Raw genomic sequence first — 24,779 nt, 5'->3', positions numbered from 1 at the left:
GGGGGAGCGGGGAGGGAGCAGCGCGGGCCGGGGCGGGGGAGGTGTGTGCTCTCCCCTGGCAGGAAGGACTAACGGTGATGTGGAGTTAGTGGAGGAGGTAATGGGGTTGGAGGAGAGGAGGCAGTGGGGTGGGAGGAGAGGATAGAGAGGGGCTCAGAGCCGCTGGTGGGGACCTCCCGGGAGGATCCGGCATGGCTCAGCTGCTCCCCGAGTGCTGACCAACCGCGCCTCTCTGCACCCAGCTCTATGCGCTGAGTGTTCGCTTAATACCAAGTCTGCGGTGTATCACAAAGGGAGGCAGCTGGACCATGAGATGATGAGATGTAGAGGACTGGATGTGTGAGCCACACAGTGGGTCCTGTCCAAGCACTATGTAGAGCCCATAGGGACCCAAAGCAGGAATGCCACACCCTAGAACGTCCCCTCCTAGGGACACGTCCTCCAGAGCCGGCAGTCCCGGGATTGTAGTGGTCCTGTCCAGTGCCAGCTGGGACTGCGGGGACAACGGTGCAAAGGGCTGTCACATCACTGACGGCGTCCCCTGCACTGCTGTTAGGAGCTGGTGCTCGGCGCTGCCAAGTGCCGTTCCCCAGGGTGGTGGCAGTGCTGAACTCCAGCTGTGTGACAAGCTGCTGGAGGCTGCGGAGGTGGGCAGCTCTGCCATTAAATTCCCTTCTGTTTTTGTGGCTTGGATTGACAGTAGTGGCCAGAAAAATGTGATTATCGGGGCTTTACAATGCTGGTACCTGTTTACCTTCAACGCCCAAATGACAACCTCCACCCTCTATTCGTTGCAGGGCAGAGCTCCCCTCTCTGAAGACACGGGTCCCAGACCTGCGCAAGCAGCTTGCCCTGCAAACAGGGGCATGGAGCTCAATGTCAATTCTGATCCAAACCCTTGGCTCACCCAGCAGTAAGTGAGGAGAAAGACAAGCGTGTCTGTCCTCACAGGGAAAAGAGAACAAAGAGACCAAACACGCACCAAAAAGTACCAGGGAGGTTCAAGGCTGTTCTGTGAGAGCTCAAGACCGCTCTCCTCTTGAGCAGTGCTTTATTCATGTCGGTATTTTGTAATTGTGATATGGATGGAGGAGGAGGACTGTTGCATATTGATTATACCGAGGCTTGATGTATGATTGTGAGAGTGCTACTGCTTCTAAATGTTAAGGGAAGTCCTGAAAACTGGAAGCAGATCTTCAAGGTAACTTCTTCCTGCATCACCTTTCCTGCATTGTTTTTTCTTATGGAGAGAGCTCTGTAATAATGTCTTAATTTTCTGCAGTCTGTTCAGTACCAGGCCAAACAGATATGAAGCAAAATTAAGTGGTGCTTGCAGAGTTATTCCTTAATAACACACAGAAGCTGATTACACTAGAAACTGCTGGCACTGGCACACTTGGCATGTTTGACCAGGAGTTTACAGGTTCTCCATACTGTAGGAGTGGGCTTTGAGCAGTGTATTCATTTTTTTTGTTTTCTTCATGTAAAGTTGAAATGAACATTTCAGGATTTTTGAGTATAAGGTAGTAGAGAACTAGAAGTAGTTTGTGTTTTACAGTAAAATAGGCTAAGATGTTCACAATAAATCTAGAGCACTGTAGATCATAGGGTGTCAAGAAGCTTTCTATTCTCTTTTTCTTTCCTATAATCACTACTGATCTATAAATTAATGTGATATTTCGTGTCGCTCACACATTTTTAAGAGTCAAATACGTGATGGCAGAAAATAATAAAACCTACTTGGAACTCCCTTGGGTGAGTGTGCTGTCTCCAAGATCACTTGTCACAGTCATCGCCGAGAAATAGCCACCCAAGAGCAGGATTTGGGAATAAATCTGTGCCTTTGGAGTGGATTTTATGCAGGGACAATCAGCGTGACCTGGAATGTGGGCCGCTCTCAGAAGCCGGAGCAAGGTGGAGGGGGCTTTTCCGAGCCAAGCTGAGGTCTGAGAGATGCTGCCCCCAGACCCTTCACGAGGGCTCCCAGCCTGAGAGGTCGTGAATCGGGGGAACAATCTCGGTCCATTCCTGAAACCCGCCCGAGAATTACTGCGGGGACCCACATGGCGATCGCTGCCGTGGTTCATGGCCCAGCTCCCCTCTGGATGCTGGACACCTGTAACGAAGCTCTTCTCAGCTTGTGTCTGTTCCCTGCTGCCAAGGGTTAAGTTGCAGAGAAGCAAATACACCTTTGTCTGCCAGAGGTGCCAAGACCCAGGAGCACTGGCAAGGGCACAAAGCAAAGGGATTCCAGGTGTCACTGCTGGGTTTGCATGGCACGAATGAGGAGAGAAGCCACGTTCCCAACGCATCTAGTGCTGCACTTGGCCTACGGTTGGTTTTACATCAAGCTTCTGTGTTGGAGATAATGGTAGAAATTCGAGAGATGGACACGTCTGTGGAAGGGGAGAAAGGAAGAGTGAGCTGGCCTGGCCCTTGATGTCAGCCTTTTAGATTCTGTCACACTTCTTACGCCCTTGGACTCAGAGGAAAGAACCAAAAAAGGCTGCACCCGTGCAGTCCTCTAGTAGCTAAGATTCTGGGGCATCCAAAAGTCAACCCTGGTTGTTACTATCTGCTACTGATAGAGTCGTGAATTTTTTATTTTAAAAGTAATTAAGGCATCAGCGAATCCCTAGGACTTCACCTGGTGAGTTTTGTTTGACAGTATCAGCCCTTTTAGCAAACAAAAAGAAGGGGTAAAACGAAGGAAATTAAAGGAAATGTGTAAAACCCAACGAGGTACGAACACTCTCTACATAAAAATACCGTGGTTCCTTTTATAGTAAAAGCTGAGTTAATATTGTTTGAACCAAAAATAAGTACTGCAAGCTGTACTTTGTTTTCCCCACCATTTTTTTCTTCTGTGAGAGGAAGGATGGTCTTGCAGGCAGCTGTGCGCACCTCCAGCACGTTGTGTGTGCATTTGCCGGAGCTCGCCGCGGGTCCGCAGGAGCAGTCGCGGTGTCGGTCGATCCTCAGGGCTGGCGATGAGTCCCTGACCCTGGGGTTTTATGTGGTCTCGGCACGGGTCCTGGCTCGCACGACCAGGCAGCGCTCAGGACCCCTCGCTCTCCCTCTTCCCTATCAGACCCTTTCTGATAATGCATTTGTTTTCCTTCCCGTATCGTTTACAAAGTTTCTGGATGAACCCCTTGGAGTTTACACTTGTATAGTTCCCTTAATGGCCCATCGACGGGTGTCCTTAGATGCCTGCGCTTTGCTATTGATCCCATTAGCTCCTGCTCGTTAGTGTTTGTGTATCTGGGGGTTTAAATGATGAGCTCTCCTGTTTGTTTCCTTGCCTTTTGTGTTAAATAGCTGTTGGCCGTGTGTCCTTACAGAGGTGCGGGAGTTCAGCTTTGATCTCTGAGCACAGGGACCTTTATTTCTAAGCTTGTGTGGTAACATTAGAGGAGAAAGGACTGTATACCTCTAAACACGAAAATTTGTTGCAGCTTTTTCAGGTTTGTGCACAGCTGGGGACATTTTTCAGGAATCTGTTACACAGTGACACACTTTATCACGGGTGCGCAGGCGGCAGGGGAGGACACTCCCGTCAATTAAGGAGAAAAAAGCTTTTCACACAGAAAAGCGTGAGAGTCGTGTGTCCTTTGGGCGAGGTGTGATACACAATGTGAAGACAACAGCATTAGGATGATGTGTCCTAGAACAGCACCATCATTCTAAGGTGATGGTGAGCTTCGGGTGAGGGTGAAGCGTTTGCTCCAGGGCCTTTCCCTGGAAGCTCTCTGGCACCAGCTCCCATATTCAAGAGCGGTGCTTCTCTGACCCGCCCCACGTGCTAATTGCCCTGTGCTGATTAACAAGTGGAGAAGAGAAGGAAAAATCCCACAGTGCATCCTGAGGAAGCAGCAGATCTTGCAATGCCTACACATGACGGAGGAAAACGAGAGCTGTCATGAGGAGTTCCCGGTTGCGAGCTGGGAAGGGATACCCAGAGCAGCCTGCTTCCGAGCGAAGAGAGCATTTACAATGGACTTTTTGGCTTCGGTTTAGCCCGCAGAGTGCAGGTTCAAGGTGCAAACTCCGTAGCAGCAGCTCTGTCCCGACAGAGAAGGCAGAGGATCTATTCCGCCTTGCGACACTGGGTGGGGATGTTGGCCACGGAGAGGCAGGTTCCTGTGCCCGCCCCGGCTTTGCAGGCACAGGCAGACAAAAAAAGCCGTGAGAGCTGCTCGGGAAGGGCGGAGGAGCGCGGAGTCGGGAGGCTCGGGGGCTTTTCAGACCCCCTCACCCCGGGATTCCTGCCAAATACCGCTCTGCCTCGGACGCTGCTTCACGATGCTGGGACCCACGGAGGCCGGGGGATGGCTTTTCTGCAGAAGAAGGGCGTGCGGGAGACGGAGCGGAGACAGCAAGAGGCAAGTGATGGTGTTTATTCTGTGCGTTTGCGTGTGTCAGAGCGGGGCCGAAAGCCTCCGCTACTCTGTGGCGGAGGAAATGGAGAGGGACTCGTTTGTCGCCGATATTGCGAAGGAGCTGGGGGTTGCTCCGAGCCAGCTGGCAGCTCGCAAGGCCCGCGTGGTGTCCGAGGGGAACGAGCAGTTTTTCCGCCTCAATCCGAGCACCGGGGTCCTGACGGCAAAGGAGTCGCTGGACCGAGAGCAGATCTGTCCGCAGAGCGATACCTGCACGCTCTTCTTTAAGATATTCTTTGAAAATCCCTTGCAGCTGATCCGAGGGGAGGTGGAGGTTCGTGACATCAACGACAACTCCCCCGTGTTCCCGGAGAAGGAGATGGTTTTGGAGATTCCCGAAACGACATCTCCTGGGTCCCGTTTCCCCCTGCAAAGCGCCCGGGACAAGGACGTGGGCAGTAACGGTTTGCAGGACTACAGCCTCGCGTCCAATTCGCATTTCTCCCTCGCTCTCGGAACAGGGGAAGATGGAGCAAAACACGCGTTTCTCGTCCTCGAACGGCAGCTGGACCGCGAAGAGCAGCGAGAGCTGAATTTAGTGCTCACGGCCACGGACGGGGGCTCGCCAGCCAGGTCGGGCACGGCTCAGGTCCGCATCGTGGTGCTGGATGCCAATGACAACATGCCAGTGTTCTCTCGGGAGGTCTACGAGGTGCGTCTGGCCGAGAACAGCCCCGCGGGGCAGCTGGTGGTCAGAGTGGCGGCCGCGGATCCCGACGATGGGTCCTACGGGAAAGTGCGGTACGCCTTCACGCAGACGTCGGAGGGGTCCCGGCAGCTCTTCGAGCTGAACCCTGTCACCGGGGAGATTCGGGTCGCGGGCAACGTGGACTTCGAGGAAGGGAAAATTCACGAGATATTTGTGACAGCCACCGACGGCGGCGGACTCTCTACCCACTGCAAGGTGAAAGTGGAGGTCCTGGACGTGAATGACAACGCCCCCGAGATAGCGCTCACCTCCCTCACCGCCTCCATTCCCGAGGACGCCCCGCCCCGCACCGTCGTGGCCCTGTTCAGTGTGCGGGACCGGGACTCCGGGGACAACGGCAGGACGGAGTGCTCGATCGACGGGGACTTGCCCTTCAGTCTCAGCCCCACTTTTGATAATTACTACGAACTGAGAACAACCGCGGCGCTGGACAGGGAGAGGACGGCGGAGTATAACATCACGGTCACAGCCACGGACTGGGGCACGGCGCGGCGGAGCTCTCGGGAAAACATCTTCGTGCAGATCTCGGACGTGAACGACAATCCCCCGCAGTTCACCCAGGAGCTTTACACCATGTCGGTCACGGAGAACAACAGCCCCATGCTCCGCATCGGCAGCGTGAACGCCACGGACGCCGATGCGGGAAATAACGCCCGCGTAAACTACGCGCTGGTGCAGCAGGAGGGCAAGGAGCAACCCGACGTGTCGGTGAACTCTGAAAGTGGGGACGTTTATATCCTCCGGCCGCTGGACTACGAGGAGGTGCGCGCCTTGGAGGTGGCGGTGCGAGCCACGGACGGCGGGTCGCCGGCGCTGAGCGCCCAGGCGGTGCTGCGCGTGGTGGTGCGGGACGAGAATGACAACGCACCCGTCGTGCTGCACCCGCCCGCCGAGAGCAGCGCGGCGGCGGGCGAGCTGGTGCCGCGCTGGGCGCGGGCGGACTACCTGGTGGCCAAGGTGGTGGCGGTGGACGCGGACGCGGGGCAGAACGCGTGGCTGTCGTACGAGCTGGCGAAGGCGACGGAGCCGGGGCTGTTCCGCGTGGGGCTGCACAGTGGCGAGTTGCGCACGGCGCGGGCCGTGGCGGAGAGGGACGCGGCCCGGCAGCGCCTCGTCGTGCTGGTGCGGGACAGCGGGCAGCCGCCGCGCTCGGCCACCGCCAGCCTCGCCATCGCCCTGGTCAGCGGCTTCTCCGACGCCCATTTGCGGGTGAGCGAGGAGGCGCCGGCCGCCGAGCCCGACGGGCCGCTCACCCTCTACCTCATCGGCTGCCTGGCCTGCGTGTCGGCGCTCTTGCTGGCCACCGCCGTGGCCGCCGTGGTGCTGAAGGTGCGGCGGGCCAGGCGGAGCGAGGCCGAGAGCTTGCCCACGTTCCCCAAGGCTCCCACGGACAGTACCGCGGGCTCCCTGCCCCGCAGCTACGTCTACGACGTCTGCTTCGCCGCCGGCACCGTCAACAGCGACTTTCGCTTCCTGAGGCCCCTCCTGCCCTGCTTCCCCGCCGGGCTGCCCCCCGGCGCGGGCGAGCAGCGCAGCTCGGTGTGCTCGCAAGAGGCGGCCACCGTCGGGGAAGAAGGCGACTGGGCTGCAGAGGTGAGTGGCCTGGGCGGGCCGAGGCCATGGGGGGAGCGGGGAGGGGGAGCAGCGCGGGCCGGGGAGGGGGAGGTGTGTGTGAACACTGCTGGAAGGAAGGAGTAACGATGGTGCGGAGTTAGTGGTGGAGGAGGTACTGGGGTGGGAGGAGAGGGTAGAGAGGGTCTCGAACCCGCTGGTGGGGATGTCGCGGGAGGATCCGGCATGGCTCAGCTGCTCCCCGAGTGCTGACTGACCGCGCCTCTCTGCACCCAGCTCTGTGCCCTGAGTATTGGCGCTATACCGAGTCTTTGCTGTCACCACAAAGGGGGGGGCAGCTGGACCATGAGATGATGAGATGTAGAGGGATGGATGTGTGAGCCACACAGTGGGTCCTGTCCACGCACTGTGTAGAACCCGTAGGGATCCAGAGCACGAATGCCACCGCTCCTAGGGACACATCCTCCCAGAGCCAGCAGCACTGGGAATGTAGTGGTCCTGTGCAGCGTCAACTGGGACCGCGGAGACAATGTTCCAAAAGACTGTCACATCACTAACAGCGTCCCCTCCACTGCTGTTAGGAGCTGGTACTCGGCGCTGCCAAGTGCCGTTCCCCAGGGTGGTGGCAGTGCTGAACTCAAGGTGTCTTACAAGCTGCTGGAGGCCACGGAGGTGGGCAGCTCTGCCATTAAATTCCCTTCTGTTTTCGTGGCTTGGATTGACAGTAGTGGCCAGAAAAATGTGATTATCGGGGCTTTAAAATGCTGGTACCTGCTTACCTTCAATGCCCAAATGACAACCTCCACTCTCTGTTCGTTGCAGGGCAGAGCTCCCCTCTCCGAAGACACGGGGCCCAGACCTGCGCAAGCAGCTTGCCCTGCAAACAGGGGCATGGAGTTCAATGTCAAATCTGATCCAAACCCTTGGCTCACCCAGCAGTAAGTGAGGAGAAAGACAAGCGTGTCTGTCCTCACAGGGAAAAGAGAATGAAGAGATCAAACACCGACTAAAAAAGTACCAGGGAGGTTCAAGGTTTCTCTGTGAGAGCGCAAGACCGCTCTCCTCTTGAGCAGTGCTTTATTCATGTGGGTATTTTGTAATTGTGATATGGATGGAGGAGGAGGACTGTTGCATGTTGATTATACAGAGACTTGATGTATGATTGTGAGAGTGCTACTGCTTCTAAATGTTAAGTCCTGAAAACTGGGAGCAGATCTTCAAGGTAACTTCTTCCTGCATCACCTTTCCTGCATTGTTTTTTCTTATGGAGAGGGTCTGTAATAATGTCTTAATTTTCTGCAGTCTGTTCAATACCAGGCCAAACAGATATGAAGCAAAATTAAGTGGTGCTTGCAAAGTTATTCCTTAATACCAAATAGAATCTGATTACACTAGAAACGGCTGGCATTGGCACACTTCGCATGTTTAACCGGGAGTTTACAGGTTCTCTGTACTGTAAGAGTGGGCTTTGAGCAATGTATTATTTTTTTCTGTTTTCTTAATGTAAAGTTGAAACGAACATTGCAGATTTTGTGAATATAATGTAGTAGAGAAATAGAAGTAGTTTGTGTTTTACAGTAATATAGGCTACCAGGTTTACAATAATTTTAAAGCACTGTAGAATATAGGGCGTCAAGAAGCTTTCTGTTCCCTTTTCGTTTCCTATAATCGCTATTGATCTATAAAGTAATGTGATCTTTCCTGTCGCTCACACATTTTTGAGAGTCAAATGCCTTATGACAGAAAACAATAAAACCTACTTGGAACTCCCTTGGGTGAGTGTGCTGTCTCCAAGATCACTTGTCACAGTCATCGCCGAGAAATAGCCACCCCAAAAGCAGGATTTCGGGAATAAATCTGTGCCTTTGGAGTGGATTTTATGCAGGGACAATCAGCGTGACCTGGAATGGGGGCTGCTCTCAGAAGCCGGAGCAAGGTGGAGGGGGCTTTTCCGAGCCAAGCTGAGGTCCGAGACATGCTGCCCCCAGCCCCTTCGCGAGGGCTCCCAGCCTCAGAGGTCGTAAATCAGGAGAACAATCTCGATCCATTCCAGAAACCCGCCCGAGAATTACTGCGGGGACCTACATGGCGATCGCTGCCGTGGTTCATGGCCCAGCTCCCTCTGGATGCTGGACACCTGTAACGAAGCTCTTCTCAGCTTGTGTCTGTTCCCTGCTGCCAAGGGTTAAGTTATGGAGAAGGAAATACACCTTCCTCTCCCAGAGGTGCCAAGACCCAGGAGCACAGGCAAGGGCACAAAGCAAAGGGATTCCAGGTGTCACTGCTGGTTTTGCATGGTACGAATGAGGAGAGAAGCCACGTTCCCAACACATCTACTGCTGCACTTGGCCTACGGTTGGTTTTACATCAAGCTTCTGTGTTGGAGATAATGACAGGAACTCGAGAGATGGGCACGTCCCTGGAAGGGGAGAAAGGAAGAAAGAGCTGAGCTGGCCTTTGCTGTCAGCCTTTTAGATTCTGTCACACTTCCGAGTCGAAGGGAGTAAGAGGAAACAACCAAAAAAGGCTGCATCCGTGCAGTCCTCTAGTAGCTAAGATTCTGGGGCATCCAAAAGTCAACCCTGGTTGTTACTATCTGCTACTGATAGAGTCGTGAATTTTTTATTTTAAAAGTAATTAAGGCATCAGCGAATCCCTAGGACTTCACCTGGTGAGTTTTGTTTGACAGTATCAGCCCTTTTAGCAAACAAAAAGAAGGGGTAAAACGAAGGAAATTAAAGGAAAGGTGTAAAACCCAACGAGGTACGAACACTCTCTACATAAAAATACCGTGGTTCCTTTTATAGTAAAAGCTGAGTTAATATTGTTTGAACCAAAAATAAGTACTGCAAGCTGTATTTTGTTTTCCCCACCATTTTTTTCTTCTGTAAGAGGAAGGCTGGTCTTGCAGGCAGCTGTGCGCATCTCCAGCACGTTGCGTGTGCATTTGCCGGAGCTCGCTGCGGGTCCGCAGGAGCAGTCGCGGTGTCAGTCGATCCTCAGGGCTGGCGATGAGTCCCTGACCCTGGGGTTTTATGTGGTTTCCGGCACGAGTCCTGGCTCTCATGACCAGGTAGCGCTCAGGACCCCTCTCTTTCCCTCTTCCCTATGAGGCACTTTCTGATAACGTATTTGTTTTCCTTCCCGTATCGTTTACAAAGTTTCTGGTTGAACCCCTTGGAGTTTACACTTGAATAGTTCCCTTAATGGCCCAGCGACGGGTGTCCTTAGATCCTGCGCTTTGCTATTGTCTCCGTTAGCTCCTGCTCGTTAGTGTTTGTGTATCTGGGGGTTTAATTAATGAGCTCTCCTGTTTGTTTCCTTGCCTTTTGTGTTAAATAGCTGTTGGCCGTGTGTCCTTACACAGATGCGGGAGTTCAGCTTTGATCTCTGAGCACAGGGACCTTTATTTCTAAGCTTGTGTGGTAACATCAGGGTGCGCAGGCGGCAGGGGAGGACACTGCCGTCAATTAAGGAGAAAAGCGTGAGAGTCGTGTGTCCTTTGGGCGAGGTGTGATACACAATGTGAAGACAACAGCATTAGGATGATGTGTCCTAGAACAGCACCATCATTCTAAGGTGATGGTGAGCTTAGGGTGAGGGCTCCCTCTGGATGCTGGACGCCTGTAACGATACATAGTTTTTTTTGCTGAACCGTCCAAAAGTAATTTATTCACTGTGCATAAAGAATTCAAAGCGTTGTAGGGACATTAGGAAAAAAAAAACCAGCTTTAAATAAATCTAGTTTTCGAATAAAAGGCAAGCAGAAGTACTGGTCGTTCAGGTGGTGGCCATACTTTGAACAGGGTTGTATGGTCAGTTAAATCTGCATGCCCTGACCTCGGAACAGAGAAAGGGAGCGGTTTGTCTCTGTTCTGCAGTCTTTGCTCTGAGAAATCTCCATGTCCTTCTGCAGCTCGGCCGCCTGGTGCCGCTGCTGACCGAGGAGGCGCGGAAGCTCCGCGCAGCTCCCAGATCCACCGCCCCGGGACTGCACCATTCCGGGCTGCTCTGCTCGGGGCTCGGCAGGCTGGATCGGCAGCTCCATCCCGCTCACAAGGAGAGGAGATCGGTTCGCTGGGAGGGAATGGAGCTGAGGAAAAGCGAGGAGCTCCCAGGGCGAGCGGTGACTCTGATCCTGCTCTTCTGCTTGTCGGGGATGAGAGCAGAAACCGCCCGGTACTCAGTGCCCGAAGAGGCGGAGAGAGGCTCCTTTGTGGCGAATATCGCCAAGGATTTGGGACTGAGCCGTGAGGAATTATCGGCTCGACAGGCTCGGCTCGTTCCTGAAGGAGAAAAGCAGTATTTACAGCTGAACCACCACACCGGGGATTTGGTGGTGGGAGAGCAGATGGACCGGGAAGAGCTGTGCGGGCAGAGCGAGCCCTGCCTGGTGCGTTTCGAGGTGCTGCTGGAGAGCCCGCTGCAGTCCTTCCGAGCTGAGGTAAGCCTCACCGACATAAATGATCATGCTCCCGTGTTCTTAAATAAAGAGATAGTTTTAAAGATCCCGGAAACTGCAATGCCAGAATCTCGATTTTTATTAGAAAGCGCTCAGGATCCAGATGTGGGGAACAATAGTCTTCAGTATTACAGTATCAGCTCTAACGAGTATTTCCATATCCACACCCGGAGGCGCAGTGACGGCAGGAGGTACGCCGAGCTGGTGTTGGACCGAGCCCTGGACCGGGAGCAGCAGGCAGAAGTGGCTTTCACTGTCACGGCTGTGGATGGTGGGACTCCACCGCGCTCTGGTACAGCTTTAATTCGCGTGGTAGTCCTGGATACAAATGACAACATCCCGGTATTTACCCGGAGTCTGTATAAAGTCCGGGTACTAGAAAATAGCTCCCAGGATACCTTAGTGGTGGCGGTGTCTGCTAGTGATTTAGACTCAGGAACGAACGGGGAAATAGTTTATTCCATAGTTCAAAATTCAGAGGAAAATCGCCAGACGTTTAAAATAAATTCGGAGACAGGGCAGATTAGACTCAAAAAGCCGGTAGATTATGAAGAAACAAAGACCTACGAGATAGATGTCCAGGCCACAGACGGAGGGGGCCTGTCCGCGCACTGCAAGGTGGAGGTGCAGGTGGAGGACGTGAACGACAACGCCCCCGAGGTGATCACCACCTCCCTCACGAGCACCCTCTCAGAAGCCGCCCCGCCGAACACCGTGGTGGCCTTCTTCAACGTGCGGGACCGAGACTCAGGGGACAACGGCAGGACGAGCTGCGAGCTGGCAGGGGAGCAGCCCTTCAGCATCACGCCTCTGGAGGCCGACGCGTACGCGCTGGTGACATCGGAGGAGCTGGACCGGGAGCAGATGGCAGAGTACAACGTGACGGTGCGGGCCCGCGATGAGGGGTCCCCCGCGCTCTTGGCGTCCAAGACGTTGCTAGTGAGGCTCTTGGACGTGAACGACAACGCACCCATCTTCACGCAGGACGTTTACACGATGGTGCTGAGCGAAAACGAGCCCGCGGGGACGATCCTGGGCCGCGTCGGCGCCACGGACGCCGACGCAGGAGATAACGCCCGCGTGACATACGTGCTGGGACCGCCACCACCGGGCGCCCCCGCCACAGCATCCTTCGTGTCCGTGGACGCGGAAAGAGGAACCGTGCGGTCATTGCGCCCGCTGGATTACGAGGAGGTGCGCGCCTTCGAGGTGGCGGTGCGAGCCACGGATGGCGGGTCGCCGGCGCTCAGCGCCCAGGCGGTGCTGCGCGTGGTGGTGCGGGACGCCAACGACAACGCGCCCGTCGTGCTGCACCCGCCCGCCGAGAGCAGCGCGGCGGCGGGCGAGCTGGTGCCGCGCTGGGCGCGGGCGGACTACCTGGTGGCCAAGGTGGTGGCGGTGGACGCGGACGCGGGGCAGAACGCGTGGCTGTCGTACGAGCTGGCGAAGGCGACGGAGCCGGGGCTGTTCCGCGTGGGGCTGCACAGCGGCGAGGTGCGCACGGCGCGGGCCGTGGCGGAGAGGGACGCGGCCCGGCACCGCCTCGTCGTGCTGGTGCGGGACAGCGGGCAGCCGCCGCGCTCCGCCACCGCCACCCTCGCCATTGCCGTGGTCAACGGCTTCTCCGACGCCTTCCTCCAGCTCAACCACGCTCCTGCGGGGACGCAGCAGCAGCAGCCGCAGGCGGCCGACGAGGACCTGCTCACCACCTACCTCACCGTCTCCCTGGGCTGCGTCTCCTCGCTCTTCCTCCTCACCGTCCTCGCCTTTTCGGCGGCCAAGCTCTGCAAGGCTCGCCTCCGGGCACGCCGCTCGCCTCCCTCTGCCCCATGCTTCGCTGATAGCGACTTCGCCACCGATATCGCGGACATCGATGGCACGGGCACTCTGTGGCCACCTTACCGCTACGAAGCGTGCCTGAGCAGCGGCTCGGGGAGGAGCGTGTTCCAGTACCTGAGGCCCGTCCTGCCCAGCCCGCACAGCAGCGCTGAGGCGGGGCCGGGCAAGGCCGAAGAGCCGCTGTGCAGCCCGCAGCCCGCTGGCGAGAGGGAAGCCGCCCCGGCCAGCACAGCCCCTCCTCCCGTGCAGCCGCCGGACTGGGCGGCCGGCCGGCGCGTCCACGCCTGAGCCTTGCTGGGACCCACCTCCGCTCCCCGGCCCCAGCCCGCGATGCCCCAGTAGCTGTAGTGCCGTGCCGTGCCGTGCCCTGCGTGCTGCCGCTGCGGAGGGTCCGTCCCGGCTGGTCCGGGTGCGGAAGGCGGCTCAGTCCGTCCGGGCTCAGCCTCCGCCTCGCGGGGCCGTGGCAAACGCCGTGTGCGTGTGTTGCCGCCGTGTGTCTCGCAGGGCACGGCCTGGCCTCCCGGGAGCCCAGCGCGCCCGCCTGCCCGCGGGCTGTGGGCAGCGGGGAGCGGGCGAAGACGCGTGGCCGGGGCCGGCGCTGCCCGGGCCGAGGCGGCAGCGCGGGCAGCGGGCGGCAGCGGGCGCAGTCCCGGCGCGGGCCGCAGGGTGGCGCTGCCGGCCAAGGCGGCGCGGGGCGGCTGCGGGCGGGGAGGCGGCCGAGCCCGGCCGTGCCCAGCGCAGCGCAGCCGGGCAGCGGCGGCGAGCGGCGGCGAGCGATGCCCGGTGCCAGCCGCTGCCGGGCCGCCGGCCGGCCTCGGCGAGAGGCAGGGAGGGACAGAGGGAGAGCGGTCTCCCGCAGCCCCGCCGCGCTGCTGCCGGGCGCCGCTTTCCGCGGAGGACTGCGCGGGCGAGCCGCGAGACGGAGGCTGGCCGCCGGCCCGACATGGCGATCGCAAGGCAAGTGCTTTGTCTCTCTGCTTTCCTCTCGCTGGCGCACGCTGGCCCCGAGCCCCTCCGCTACTCCGTAGCCGAGGAGGGAGTGAGCGGCTCCGTGGTAGCCAACGTGGCGGCGGACGCGGGGCTGGCCCCGGCGCAGCTCTCGGCTCGCAGCGCACGCCTGGCCTCGGAGGACGGCCGGCAGCGCCTGGGCTTGGAGCGCGGCACCGGCCGCCTCGTAGTGGCCGAGAGGCTGGACCGGGAGGAGCTGTGCGGGGAGTCGGCTCCCTGCACGCTGCCCTTCGAGCTGCTGCTGTCCGACCCGCTGCAGTTCTTTCGGGTCGAGGTGGCCGTGGAGGACATCAACGACCATTCGCCCGTTTTCCCGGAGGAACGAGTCACTTTCAAGATCCTAGAAACGAGCAACCCGGGCTCGCGTTTCCCGCTGGAGGGAGCTCGGGACCTGGATGTTGGCAGCAACAGCATCCAGGCTTACAGCATCGCTCCCGCGAACGAGTACTTTAGTGTCTCCTTTGGGAGTCGGATTAAGGGCAAGAAGTATGTGGAACTGGTCTTGGAAAAGCCGCTAGACAGAGAGGAGCAGTCGGAGCTGGATTTCAGTGTCATTGCTGTGGACGGGGGCTCTCCACCCAGGAGTGGCACCACCCAAATCCACATTGTTGTTCTAGATGTAAATGACAACGCTCCCATCTTCACGCAGGAGCTGTACGTTGTTCAGGTTTTGGAACTGTACGTTGTTCAGGTTTTGGAAAATGCCCCCGAGGGCTCTGTGGTTCTCAGTGTGGTGGCAACCGATCGGGATGTGGGAGTTAATGGGGACATCTCCTATGAGTTCAGCCAAGGGGTGGGCCAGAGCAACTCAGCGTTCACAATTGACCCCAAGAGTGGTGAAATTAAACTCAGAAAGCCTCTGGACTTCGAGGCAGCAAAGAATCACGAGCTCAGCGTGCGGGCCACAGACGGTGGGGGTCTCTCAGCAATGTGCAAGGTGTTGGTGGAGGTGGTAGATGTGAATGACAATGCACCGGAGCTGGTGGTCAGTTCCTTCAGCAGCCCCATCCCCGAGAATGCATTACCTGGGACTGTGGTTGCCCTGTTTACTGTCAGGGACCGGGATGCTGGTGCCAACGGGAAGATCTCCTGTGCCCTTGAAGACCAGCTGTGGTTCTCCCTGCGACCAGCCTATAAGAATTACTACGAGCTGGTGACAGTGAGTGCGCTAGACCGGGAGGAGACCGCACGCCACATCCTGACTGTGACAGCAGCAGACGCGGGGTCACCTCCTCTCACAACCACCCAGACCTTCACAGTGGACATCTCCGATATCAACGATAATGCTCCTGTCTTCAACCAGACATCGTACACCATGTACGTGCGTGAGAACAATGTCCCCACGGTGCTCGTTGGAGCTGTCAGTGCCTCTGATGCTGACGTGGGGCCCAATGCCAAGGTGACCTATTCCCTGGCACCAGCCCACCCCGCAGAGCGGCCTCCCTGCTCCTGCATCTCTGTGAACTCTGAGAACGGGCACGTGTTTGTGCTGCAGCCTCTGGACTACGAGCAGCTGAAGCAGATCGAGGTCTTGGTGAGCGCCTCCGATGCGGGGTCTCCTCCCCTCAGTGCCAACGTCACTGTCCGCCTTGTCGTGGTGGACGAGAATGACAATGCGCCACTGGTGCTGCACCCATCCCAGGAGAGCAGCCCACTGTCCAGCGAGCTGGTGCCCATTTCGGCTGAGGCAGGGTACCTCGTCACCAAAGTGGTGGCCGTTGATGCCGACTCAGGGCAGAACTCGTGGCTCTCGTACCACCTGCTGAGGGCCACCGACCCCGGGCTGTTTGCGGTGGGTGCCCAAAGTGGGGAGGTGCGGCTGAGGAGGCCAGTGACGGAGAGAGATGCCGTGAAGCAGAAGCTCGTGATCCTGGTGCGAGACAACGGGCAGCCACCACTGTCAGCCACCGCGGCACTGAGCGCAGTCCTGCTCAAGGACTTCTCGGACATGCGCCTACCACAGAGCAGCCTGGCCACGGAGGATGAGGGCGGCTCCCTGACAATCTATTTAATCATTTCATTGGTGTTTGTCTCCCTCCTCTTCCTCGTGTCCATGGCAGCCTTCATCGCTCTGAAGGTGTGCAAGAGAAAGGAGCTGAAGGGTGGGCATGTGCTGTACGGTGCCAGCGACTTGCAGAGTGGCCTGGCTGACATGGGCGCTGCAGGGACCCTGCCCCACGCCTATTGCTACGAGATCAGCCTGACGACGGGCTCGGGCAACAGCGAGTTCAAGTTCCTGAAGCCCATCCTGCCCAGCCTGCCACCACAGCACTGCACGACGGGCGGGGGCACCGACGATGAACAGGATTTCCCCCGTGGCCCTATCACTGGAGAGGACATGGCACCAGATAATCCTGGGACACTCTCTGCAGGACAGTTCAATAGTCTCTCCTTTAACTAGTGTGGAGTCAGCACAGCCAGAGGTTTTGTGAAGGGATCCAGGCTACAAGTTGTGAAAACATGATCGTTGTCTTTGTGTGGATTTAAGGAAACTCCACAAGTTGCTTCAAAGGACTTTGTCTCTAGGGAGAATTGAGATGAATTTGGAAAAGGACCGTTGAGTTTTGTCTCGTCATTGTTTTTCCTGAATTCGAAGGCTTCTTTATGGGAGTGGAAAGCTGTCCCCATAGGATTTTCTGGATTCGAGATAGAGCATTTGCATTCTCCTTTTTGGCCTTTCTCCTTCTACTCTCTGAATTGTGTTTGAGCGTTGTCTTGCCTGTTCCTCTTAAGAAGGCCTGACACCCCATGTATAAGAACGGATTGTTTGCATGAAGGCGGTGTGGCACGGAATATTTATAAACCTTCACGCTGTGTTGTGCTGCAGTTATGAACTGTGCCGTTGTAAACCAGGATAGCCTCGTGTGTAAAAGTGAAATAAAAAGAACACCCAAATGCATTGTGTAGAGACAGTCTTTGTAGAGATGTTCTTTGTGGGAAAGCGCTGTCAAAGTTTTTCAAAAGGCCGGGAATTTTTGTCTCATGTTGTCTCTTGGCTGACCTAAATTTGAGCGAGTACAATTCTCCAGTTCAGAGACACGGTTGATAGAGGCTTCAGGAAAACCGTGGGGAGCAAGGATTTGGTGGCCGGCCTCTGCACGTTTTCTGAGCACTGAGCTTCTGGCTGCGACAGGGCCCAGTTCCATCCCAGTCAGGGAAACTGGCCCCTACCTTACCAGGGGCCCTGTGGGTGCAAAGACCTCTGCAAAGCAGTGAGGTGCGGGGAGTGACCTTTCCAATTCTCCTGACAGCTCCAGCTACAGGTTAGGTAAGGCCGAAGAGCCGCTGTGCAGCCCGCAGCCCGCTGGCGAGAGGGAAGCCGCCCCGGGCAGCACAGCCCCTCCTCCCGTGCAGCCGCCGGACTGGGCGGCCGGGCGGCGCGTCCACGCCTGAGCCTTGCCGGGACCCGCCTCCGCTCCCCGGCCCCAGCCCGAGATGCCCCAGTAGCTGTAGTGCCGTGCCGTGCCGTGCCCTGCGTGCTGCCGCTGCGGAGGGTCCGTCCCGGCTGGTCCGGGTGCGGAAGGCGGCTCAGTCCGTGCGGGCTCAGCCTCCGCCCCGCGGGGCCGTGGCAAACGCCGTGTGCGTGTGTTGCCGCCGTGTGTCTCGCAGGGCACGGCCTGGCCTCCCGGGAGCCCAGCGCGCCCGCCTGCCCGCGGGCTGTGGGCAGCGGGGAGCGGGGGAAGACGCGGGGCCGGGGCCGGCGCTGCCCGGGCCGAGGCGGCAGCGCGGGCAGCGGGCGGCGGCGGGCGCAGTCCCGGCGCGGGCCGCAGGGTGGCGCTGCCGGCCAAGGCGGCGCGGGGCGGCTGCGGGCGGGGAGGCGGCCGAGCCCGGCCGTGCCCAGCGCAGCGCAGGCCGGGCAGCGGCGGCGAGCGGCGGCGAGCGGTGCCCGGTGCCATCCGCTGCCGGGCCGCTGGCCGGCCTCGGCGAGAGGCAGGGAGGGACAGAGGGAGAGCGGTTACCCGCCGCCCCACCGCGCTGCTGCGGGCGCCGCTTTCCGCGGAGGACGGCGCGGGCGAGCCGCGAGACGGAGGCTGGCCGCCGGCCCGACATGGCGATCGCAAGGCAAGTGCTTTGTCTCTCTGCTTTCCTCTCGCTGGCGCACGCTGGCCCCGAGCCCCTCCGCTACTCCGTAGCCGAGGAGGGGGCGAGCGGCTCCGTGGTAGCCAACGTGGCGGCGGACGCGGGGCTGGCCCCGGCGCAGCTCTCGGCTCGCCGCGCCCGCCTGGCCTCGGAGGACGGCCGGCAGCGCCTGGGCTTGGAGCGCGGCACCGGCCGCCTCGTAGTGGCCGAGAGGCTGGACCGGGAGGAGCTGTGCGGGAGTCGGCTCACCTGCACGCTGCCCTTCGAGCTGCTGCTGTCCGACCCGCTGCAGTTCTTTCGGGTCGAGGTGACCGTGGAGGACATCAACGACCATTCGCCCGTTTTCCCGGAGGAACGAGTCACTTTCAAGATCCTAGAAACGAGCAACCCGGGCTCGCGTTTCCCGCTGGAGGGAGCTCGGGACCTGGATGTTGGCAGCAACAGCATCCAGGCTTACAGCATCGCTCCCGCGAACGAGTACTTTAGTGTCTCCTTTGGGAGTCGGATTAAGGGCAAGAAGTATGTGGAACTGGTCTTGGAAAAGCCGCTAGACAGAGAGGAGCAGTCGGAGCTGGGTTTCAGTGTCATTGCTGTGGACGGGGGCTCTCCACCCAGGAGTGGCACCACCCAAATCCACATTGTTGTTCTAGATGTAAATGACAACGCTCCCATCTTCACGCAGGAGCTGTACGTTGTTCAGGTTTTGGAAAATGCCCCAGAGGGCTCTGTGGTTCTCAGCGTGGTGGCAACCGATCGGGATGTGGGAGTTAATGGGGACATCTCCTATGAGTTCAGCCAAGGGGTGGGCCAGAGCAACTCAGCGTTCACGATTGACCCCAAGAGTGGTGAAATTAAACTCAGAAAGCCTCTGGACTTCGAGGCAGCAAAGAATCACGAGCTCAGCGTGCGGGCCACAGATGGTGGGGGTCTCTCAGCAATGTGCAAGGTGTTGGTGGAGGTGGTAGATGTGAATGACAATGCACCGGAGCTGGTGGTCAGTTCCTTCAGCAGCCCCATCCCCGAGAATGCATTACCTGGGACTGTGGTTGCCCTGTTTACTGTCAGGGACCGGGATGCTGGTGCCAATGGGAAGATCTCCTGTGCCCTTGAAGACCAGCTATTGTTCTCCCTGCGACCAGCCTATAAGAATTACTACGAGCTGGTGACTGTGAGTGCGCTAGACCAGGAGGAGACCGCACGCCACGTCCTGACTGTGACAGCAGCAGACGCGGGGTCACCTCCTCTCACAACCACCCAGACCTTCACAGTGGACATCTCCGATATCAACGATAATGCTCCTGTCTTCAACCAGACATCGTACACCATGTACGTGCGTGAGAACAATGTCCCCACGGTGCTCGTTGGAGCTGTCAGTGCCTCTGATGCTGACGTGGGGCCCAATGCCAAGGTGACCTATTCCCTGGCACCAGCCCACCCCGCAGAGCGGCCTCCCTGCTCCTGCATCTCTGTGAACTCTGAGAACGGGCACGTGTTTGTGCTGCAGCCTCTGGACTACGAGCAGGTGAAGCAGATGGAGGTCTTGGTGAGCGCCTCCGATGCGGGGTCTCCTCCCCTCAGTGCCAACGTCACCGTCCGCCTTGTCGTGGTGGATGAGAATGACAATGTTCCGCTGGTGCTGCACCCCTCCCAGGAGAGCAGCCCACCGTCCAGCGAGCTGGTGCCCATTTCGGCTGAGGCAGGGTACCTCGTCACCAAAGTGGTGGCCGTTGATGCCGACTCAGGGCAGAACTCGTGGCTCTCGTACCACCTGCTGAGGGCCACCGAGCCCGGGCTGTTTTCGGTGGGTGCCCAAAGTGGGGAGGTGCGGCTGAGGAGGCCGGTGACGGAGAGAGATGCCGTGAAGCAGAAGCTCGTGATCCTGGTGCGAGACAACGGGCAGCCACCACTGTCAGCCACCGCGGCACTGAGCGCAGTCCTGCTCAAGGACTTCTCGGACATGCGCCTACCACAGAGCAGCCTGGCCATGGAGGATGAGGGCGGCTCCCTGACAATCTATTTAATCATTTCATTGGTGTTTGTCTCCCTCCTCTTCCTCGTGTCCATGGCAGCCTTCATCGCTCTCAAGGTGTGCAAGAGAAAGGAGCTGAAGGGTGGGCATGTGCTTTACGGCGCCAGCGACTTGCAGAGTGGCCTGGCTGACATGGGCGCTGCAGGGACCCTGCCCCACGCCTATTGCTACGAGATCAGCCTGACGACGGGCTCGGGCAACAGCGAGTTCAAGTTCCTGAAGCCCATCCTGCCCAGCCTGCCACCACAGCACTGCACCACGGGCGGGGACACCGATGATGAACAGGATTTCCCCCGTGGCCCTATCACTGGAGAGGAGATGGCACCAGATAATCCTGGGACGCTCTGTGCAGGACAGTTCAATAGTCTCTCCTTTAACTAGCGTGGAGTCAGCACAGCCAGAGGCTTTGTGCCTCGAGATAGGAGGGGATCTGGGCTACAACACATGGCAATGGTTCATTGAGAGTAAATCTTAATTTTCAATTGGTGTCACTGATTTCCCTCAGAGTCTAAGTCAGAAGAAAGATTGTCTCCCCCTCCAAAAAAAACCAAAAGAAACTAAGGCTCCCTCATTCGGGAAATAATATATTTCAGCTCTCTTATGGACATTTCTGAAATGCTTTGAGAGTGGGGTTAATTGCAAGGTCCCCAGCTAAGTTCTTCTCACTTGCTGTCAGCCAAGACCGTGGACCTCTTATCCTGTGCTGTAACGCAATGGCAAGGTCGGGCAGCCAAGTCACACGCTCGCTGGAATGCACGTAGCCCTCCTCCTGGGTCAGGACAGCAAGGAGATGGTGAGTGCTGTGTTACAATGTGGTGTGAGCACGGGGCTCGCTCTTCTCTGGGTCCTGGCTGTCTGTCTCTGAGGCGTGTGGGCTCTGTCACCATGTCTGTCCGGACAGGCGTTGTGTGTCAGTTTGTGCTGCACTAGCGCTGCCCGGTGAGCCAGGGAGCTGCTCCCATCCAACTATTGCGCTGTGCCCAGTTCCAGCTCAGCGGGCAGGAAGGGTATTCTGGCCCTTTGAGTACAGCAGTCTCCTCTTCTCTAGGGGAGAGCGGTAAAAGGCACGAGACCTTCCTTTGGCCCATGAGAGGGCGGTGGGCAGGCGGGCTGCCTCCTTGGGATTGCCTTGAAAATACAGCAGCACAAACGGTGTTGGCACAGACTGGAACTGTGCAGAGTTGTGAAAACGTGTTCATTGTGTTTGGGTGGATTTTAAGGAAACTCCACAAGTTGCTTCAAAGGACTCTGACTGAAGGTAGAATTGAGATGAACTTGGAAAAGGGCCATTGAATTTTGTCTCATCATCCCTTTTCCTGAATTGAGAGTCTTCTCCATGGGAGTGCAAATCCGATGTGTGAGAGCATTTGCATCCTCCTTTTTGCCCTTTGTCCCTCCACTCTGTGAACTGTGTTTGAGCATTGTCTTGCCTATTCCTGTGTCCTGGTTTCAGCTGGGGTAGAGGTAATTTTCTTCTTATTAGCTAGAATAGTGCTGTGTTTTGGATTTAGTGTGGGATTTGTTATGAGAGGAATGTTGATAATACAGTGATGTTTTTAGTCGTTGCTAAGAAATCAAGGACTCTTCACTTCCCATGCTTTGCTGATGGGTGGGTACACAAGAAGCTGGGAGGGAGCACAGGCAGAGCAACGGAACCAAACTGGCCACTGGGATATTCCACATCATGCAGCGTCATGCTCAGTGTATGGATGAGGGTTGGCCGGGAAGCTCCCTCTCTATTCCAGGATTGTGGTTTCAGGCTTTTCTGTTCTCCAGGATCACTACCCAGGGATGGGCTGGGCATTGGTCAGTGGGTGGTGAGCAGTTGCACTGTGCATCACTTGTTTGTATGTTCTATTATTGTTATTATATTTTATTGAAATTCATAAATTGTTTTTATCTCAACCCACGAGTCTCTTTACCTTTACCTTTCCGATTCTCTCCCCGACTCCCCAGGGGGGCAGCGGACAGTGAGCAAGTAGCTGTGTGGTATTTAGCTGCCTGATGGGTTAAAACCATGATAGTGCTTTTTGATGCGCAACATGGGACTCAAAGGTTGATATAACAGCAGATTTGACCAAAGTGTGTTAAAAAAAATTTCATATAAGCACTCGTTATGTTGCCTTGGATGTAGCTGGTCAGAATGTTGATGGAGCCAGAACTGGTTTCAACAACTGGCACCCAGCAACTTCCTCGGGATCGACATCTTCAACCCACAGACCGAGAGCATGGACCACACCAAATACACCAGCTACGAGCTCCAGATGCAGCATGCAATGGAGACTACAGACCATCCTCCTGCTTCATCCTGAGGGACCTCCCCATCATCTCTCCTGCCTTGAAAAAGACTGTCATGATGGATGGAACCCAAAGTTATGGACTAAATGAACTCAACAGACATTTTGAAGGGAATGATATCTGTGTGTGTACATCAAAAAAGAGAAAAAGTGGTGGTGATTAACTGGAAAGTGTGGGACCTGAGCATGACGTAAATGGTATGGAATAAGGGGTGGATATGGTTCTGGCTTCTGCTGAGATAGAGGTAATTTTCTTCATAGTAGCTAGAATAGTGCTGTGTTTTGGATTTAGTCTGGGATTTGTTCTGAGAGGAATGTTGATAGTACACTGATATTTCTACTTGTTGCTAAGAAATCAAGGACTTTTCACTTCCCATGCTTTGCCAGTGTGTGGGTACACAAGAAGCTGAGAGGGAGCAGAGCCAGATCAATGGATCCAAATTGGCCACTGGGATATTCCATACCATACAGCGTCTTGCTCAGTGTATAGATGAGGGTTGGTCAGGAAGCTCCCTCGCTATTCCAGGATTGTGGTTTTGGGCTTTTCTCTTCTCCGGGATCGTTACCCCAGGATAGTCTGGGCATTGGTCAGCAGGTGGTGAGCAGTTGCACTGTGCATCACTTCTTTGTATATTCTATTATTATTATTATTTTATTGTATTTGAATTATGACATTGTTTTTATCTCAACTCATGATTCTCTTTACTTTTACCTTTCTGATTGTGTCCCCCACTTCCCAGGGGGTCAGAGGAGAGTTGAGCAAGCAGCTGTGTGGTATTTAGTGGCGTATCGGGTTAAAACCACAACAACCTCTTAAGAAGGACTGTCACCCCTTGTTAAAGAATGGATTGTTTGAATGAAGGCGGTGTGGCCCGGAATATTTGGAAACCCTCATGCTGTGTGTGCTGCAGTTACGAACAGTTATGTGTAAAAGTGAAATAAAAAGAACACCCGAATGCCTTGTGTGGAGACAGTCTTTGTGGAGATGTTCTTTCTGTCAAAGTTTTTTAAAAGGCTGGGAGGTTTTTCTTATTTTGTCCCTTGGGCCCTGGGTGTGCAAAGGCCTCTGCAGAGGAATGAGGTGGGGCAGTGAACTTTCCAACTCTCCTGACAGCTCCAGCTGTGGATGACAACTGTGAGGTGTTTGAGCAGAAAGCGTTTGTGACACCAGAGGTGTAGGAGTTTGAGAAGGTGGATGGCACAATGGTTTGTTCCTTGGGTAAAGTATTTGGAGAAGCACCGGGAGGTGGGCATTTGGTGAACAAAAACTTACCAGGGAGAAGCTGAGCTCTCAGGAAATGCAGAGGACTCCAGCTGTCCCTTCCACAAAGGCCTTGATAAAAAGGTAAGTGCTGACTCAGGCTGGTGTAGCGATGCTGACCAGAAGACTGTTGTCCATGTAGGAGTGAATGATCTGCTATTCAGTTAACCTGAGTAGAATCATAGAATCATTTGGACTGGAAAAGATCCTTGAGACCATCAAGTCCAACCGATAACCTAACACTACCAAGTCCACCAATAACCGTGTCCCTAAGTGCCACATCGAGGGATGGTGACTCAACCACTTCCCTGGGCAGCCTGTGCCAATGCTTGGCAATCCTTTCAGTGAAGAAATGTTGCCTCATATCCAGCCTGAACCTCCCCTGGTGCAACTTGACGCTATTTCCTCTCGTCCTACCACTTGTTACTTGGGAAAAGAGACCGACCCCCACCTCATTACAACCTCATTCAGGCACAGGCCTGTGCTGTGTTGTGCTGCACAACTCCTGTGGCAGGAGGATAAACTCAGCTCACTGTACCCGAGGAGCCTGCAGGCAGCTCCCACTTCTTACTGCTGAGAAAGCCACCTGCAAGCAAGAGGTCCGCATGCAAACTTCTTTTACTGTGACCCTAGAAACGATGACTGGGATTGCTGTCTTGAAGGAAAGTCCTACAGTGGCCTGAATGACTGCAACGGAGGCTCTCTGTCTTTTCCATGACCGGGGGCTGCACGGCACGCTGTGCGTGGCTGGAGGCCTGTGTGAAGCTACTCTGCTCAGGGTTCTCCGCATCTAAAGGCACGTAGGATCATCTCTGCTCATCTCTTCCTGTAGTGTGAGCTATAAAAAAGAGAGTTGTGAACGACAGCTTAGAGAGTCGGCGTGTCTTTCTTACTGAGCTCACAAGGAACCAGCACCTCCTGGTGTAAAACTGCTCCTGGGGTTGTTGCAACTTGAGGGTCCGGGTGTCTGATGCAGTTCGTTATGGTTTGTACCCCATGAGAGGGGGAGGCTGTTCCCTGCATTGGAGGGCCTGACCCCATTGGTGAGCTTTCCTGAGGGCCTTGTCAGAGGTGCTGTTT

The 24,779-nt window shown here is 56.4% G+C and overlaps 4 protein-coding genes across 4 annotated transcripts; all 4 read left to right on the top strand.

The window, feature by feature from the left end:
- Nucleotides 1-4,213: 4,213 nt before the first annotated feature.
- Nucleotides 4,214-6,654, top strand: LOC137672738 (protocadherin beta-15-like; the record flags this gene model as incomplete). Its single annotated transcript, XM_068417134.1, has 1 exon — nucleotides 4,214-6,654. A coding segment is annotated over exon 1 (2,349 nt), but the record flags the coding sequence as incomplete, so codon positions are not given.
- A 4,156-nt stretch (nucleotides 6,655-10,810) lies between these two features.
- LOC137672737 (protocadherin beta-15-like) lies at nucleotides 10,811-13,312 on the top strand. Its single transcript, XM_068417133.1, has one exon. It carries the CDS (start codon nucleotides 10,811-10,813, stop codon nucleotides 13,310-13,312), a length of 2,502 nt encoding a protein of 833 aa, XP_068273234.1.
- A 496-nt stretch (nucleotides 13,313-13,808) lies between these two features.
- On the top strand, nucleotides 13,809-16,914 carry LOC137672801 (protocadherin beta-15-like). The gene has a single exon (XM_068417217.1). The coding sequence runs from the start codon at nucleotides 13,968-13,970 to the stop codon at nucleotides 16,431-16,433; it is 2,466 nt and encodes an 821-aa protein (XP_068273318.1). The 5' UTR covers nucleotides 13,809-13,967; the 3' UTR covers nucleotides 16,434-16,914.
- A 982-nt stretch (nucleotides 16,915-17,896) lies between these two features.
- LOC137672784 (protocadherin beta-15-like) lies at nucleotides 17,897-23,382 on the top strand. The gene has a single exon (XM_068417187.1). It carries the CDS (start codon nucleotides 18,081-18,083, stop codon nucleotides 20,520-20,522), a length of 2,442 nt encoding a protein of 813 aa, XP_068273288.1. The 5' UTR covers nucleotides 17,897-18,080; the 3' UTR covers nucleotides 20,523-23,382.
- The last annotated feature ends 1,397 nt before the right edge of the window (nucleotides 23,383-24,779 follow it).

This window comes from Nyctibius grandis, chromosome 22 (genome assembly GCF_013368605.1).
Source record: "Nyctibius grandis isolate bNycGra1 chromosome 22, bNycGra1.pri, whole genome shotgun sequence".
Classification (NCBI taxonomy): domain Eukaryota; kingdom Metazoa; phylum Chordata; class Aves; order Nyctibiiformes; family Nyctibiidae; genus Nyctibius; species Nyctibius grandis.
The sequence above is the reverse complement of the archived record's forward strand: the minus strand, read 5'-3'. Positions and strand labels throughout refer to the sequence as shown.

Excerpts from the sequence above, each read along its gene's own strand:
- LOC137672737 (XM_068417133.1), top strand. The coding sequence starts at position 10,811 with ATGGAGCTGAGGAAAAGCGAGGAGCTCCCAGGGCGAGCGGTGACTCTG.
- LOC137672801 (XM_068417217.1), top strand. The coding sequence starts at position 13,968 with ATGGCGATCGCAAGGCAAGTGCTTTGTCTCTCTGCTTTCCTCTCGCTG.
- LOC137672784 (XM_068417187.1), top strand. The coding sequence starts at position 18,081 with ATGGCGATCGCAAGGCAAGTGCTTTGTCTCTCTGCTTTCCTCTCGCTG.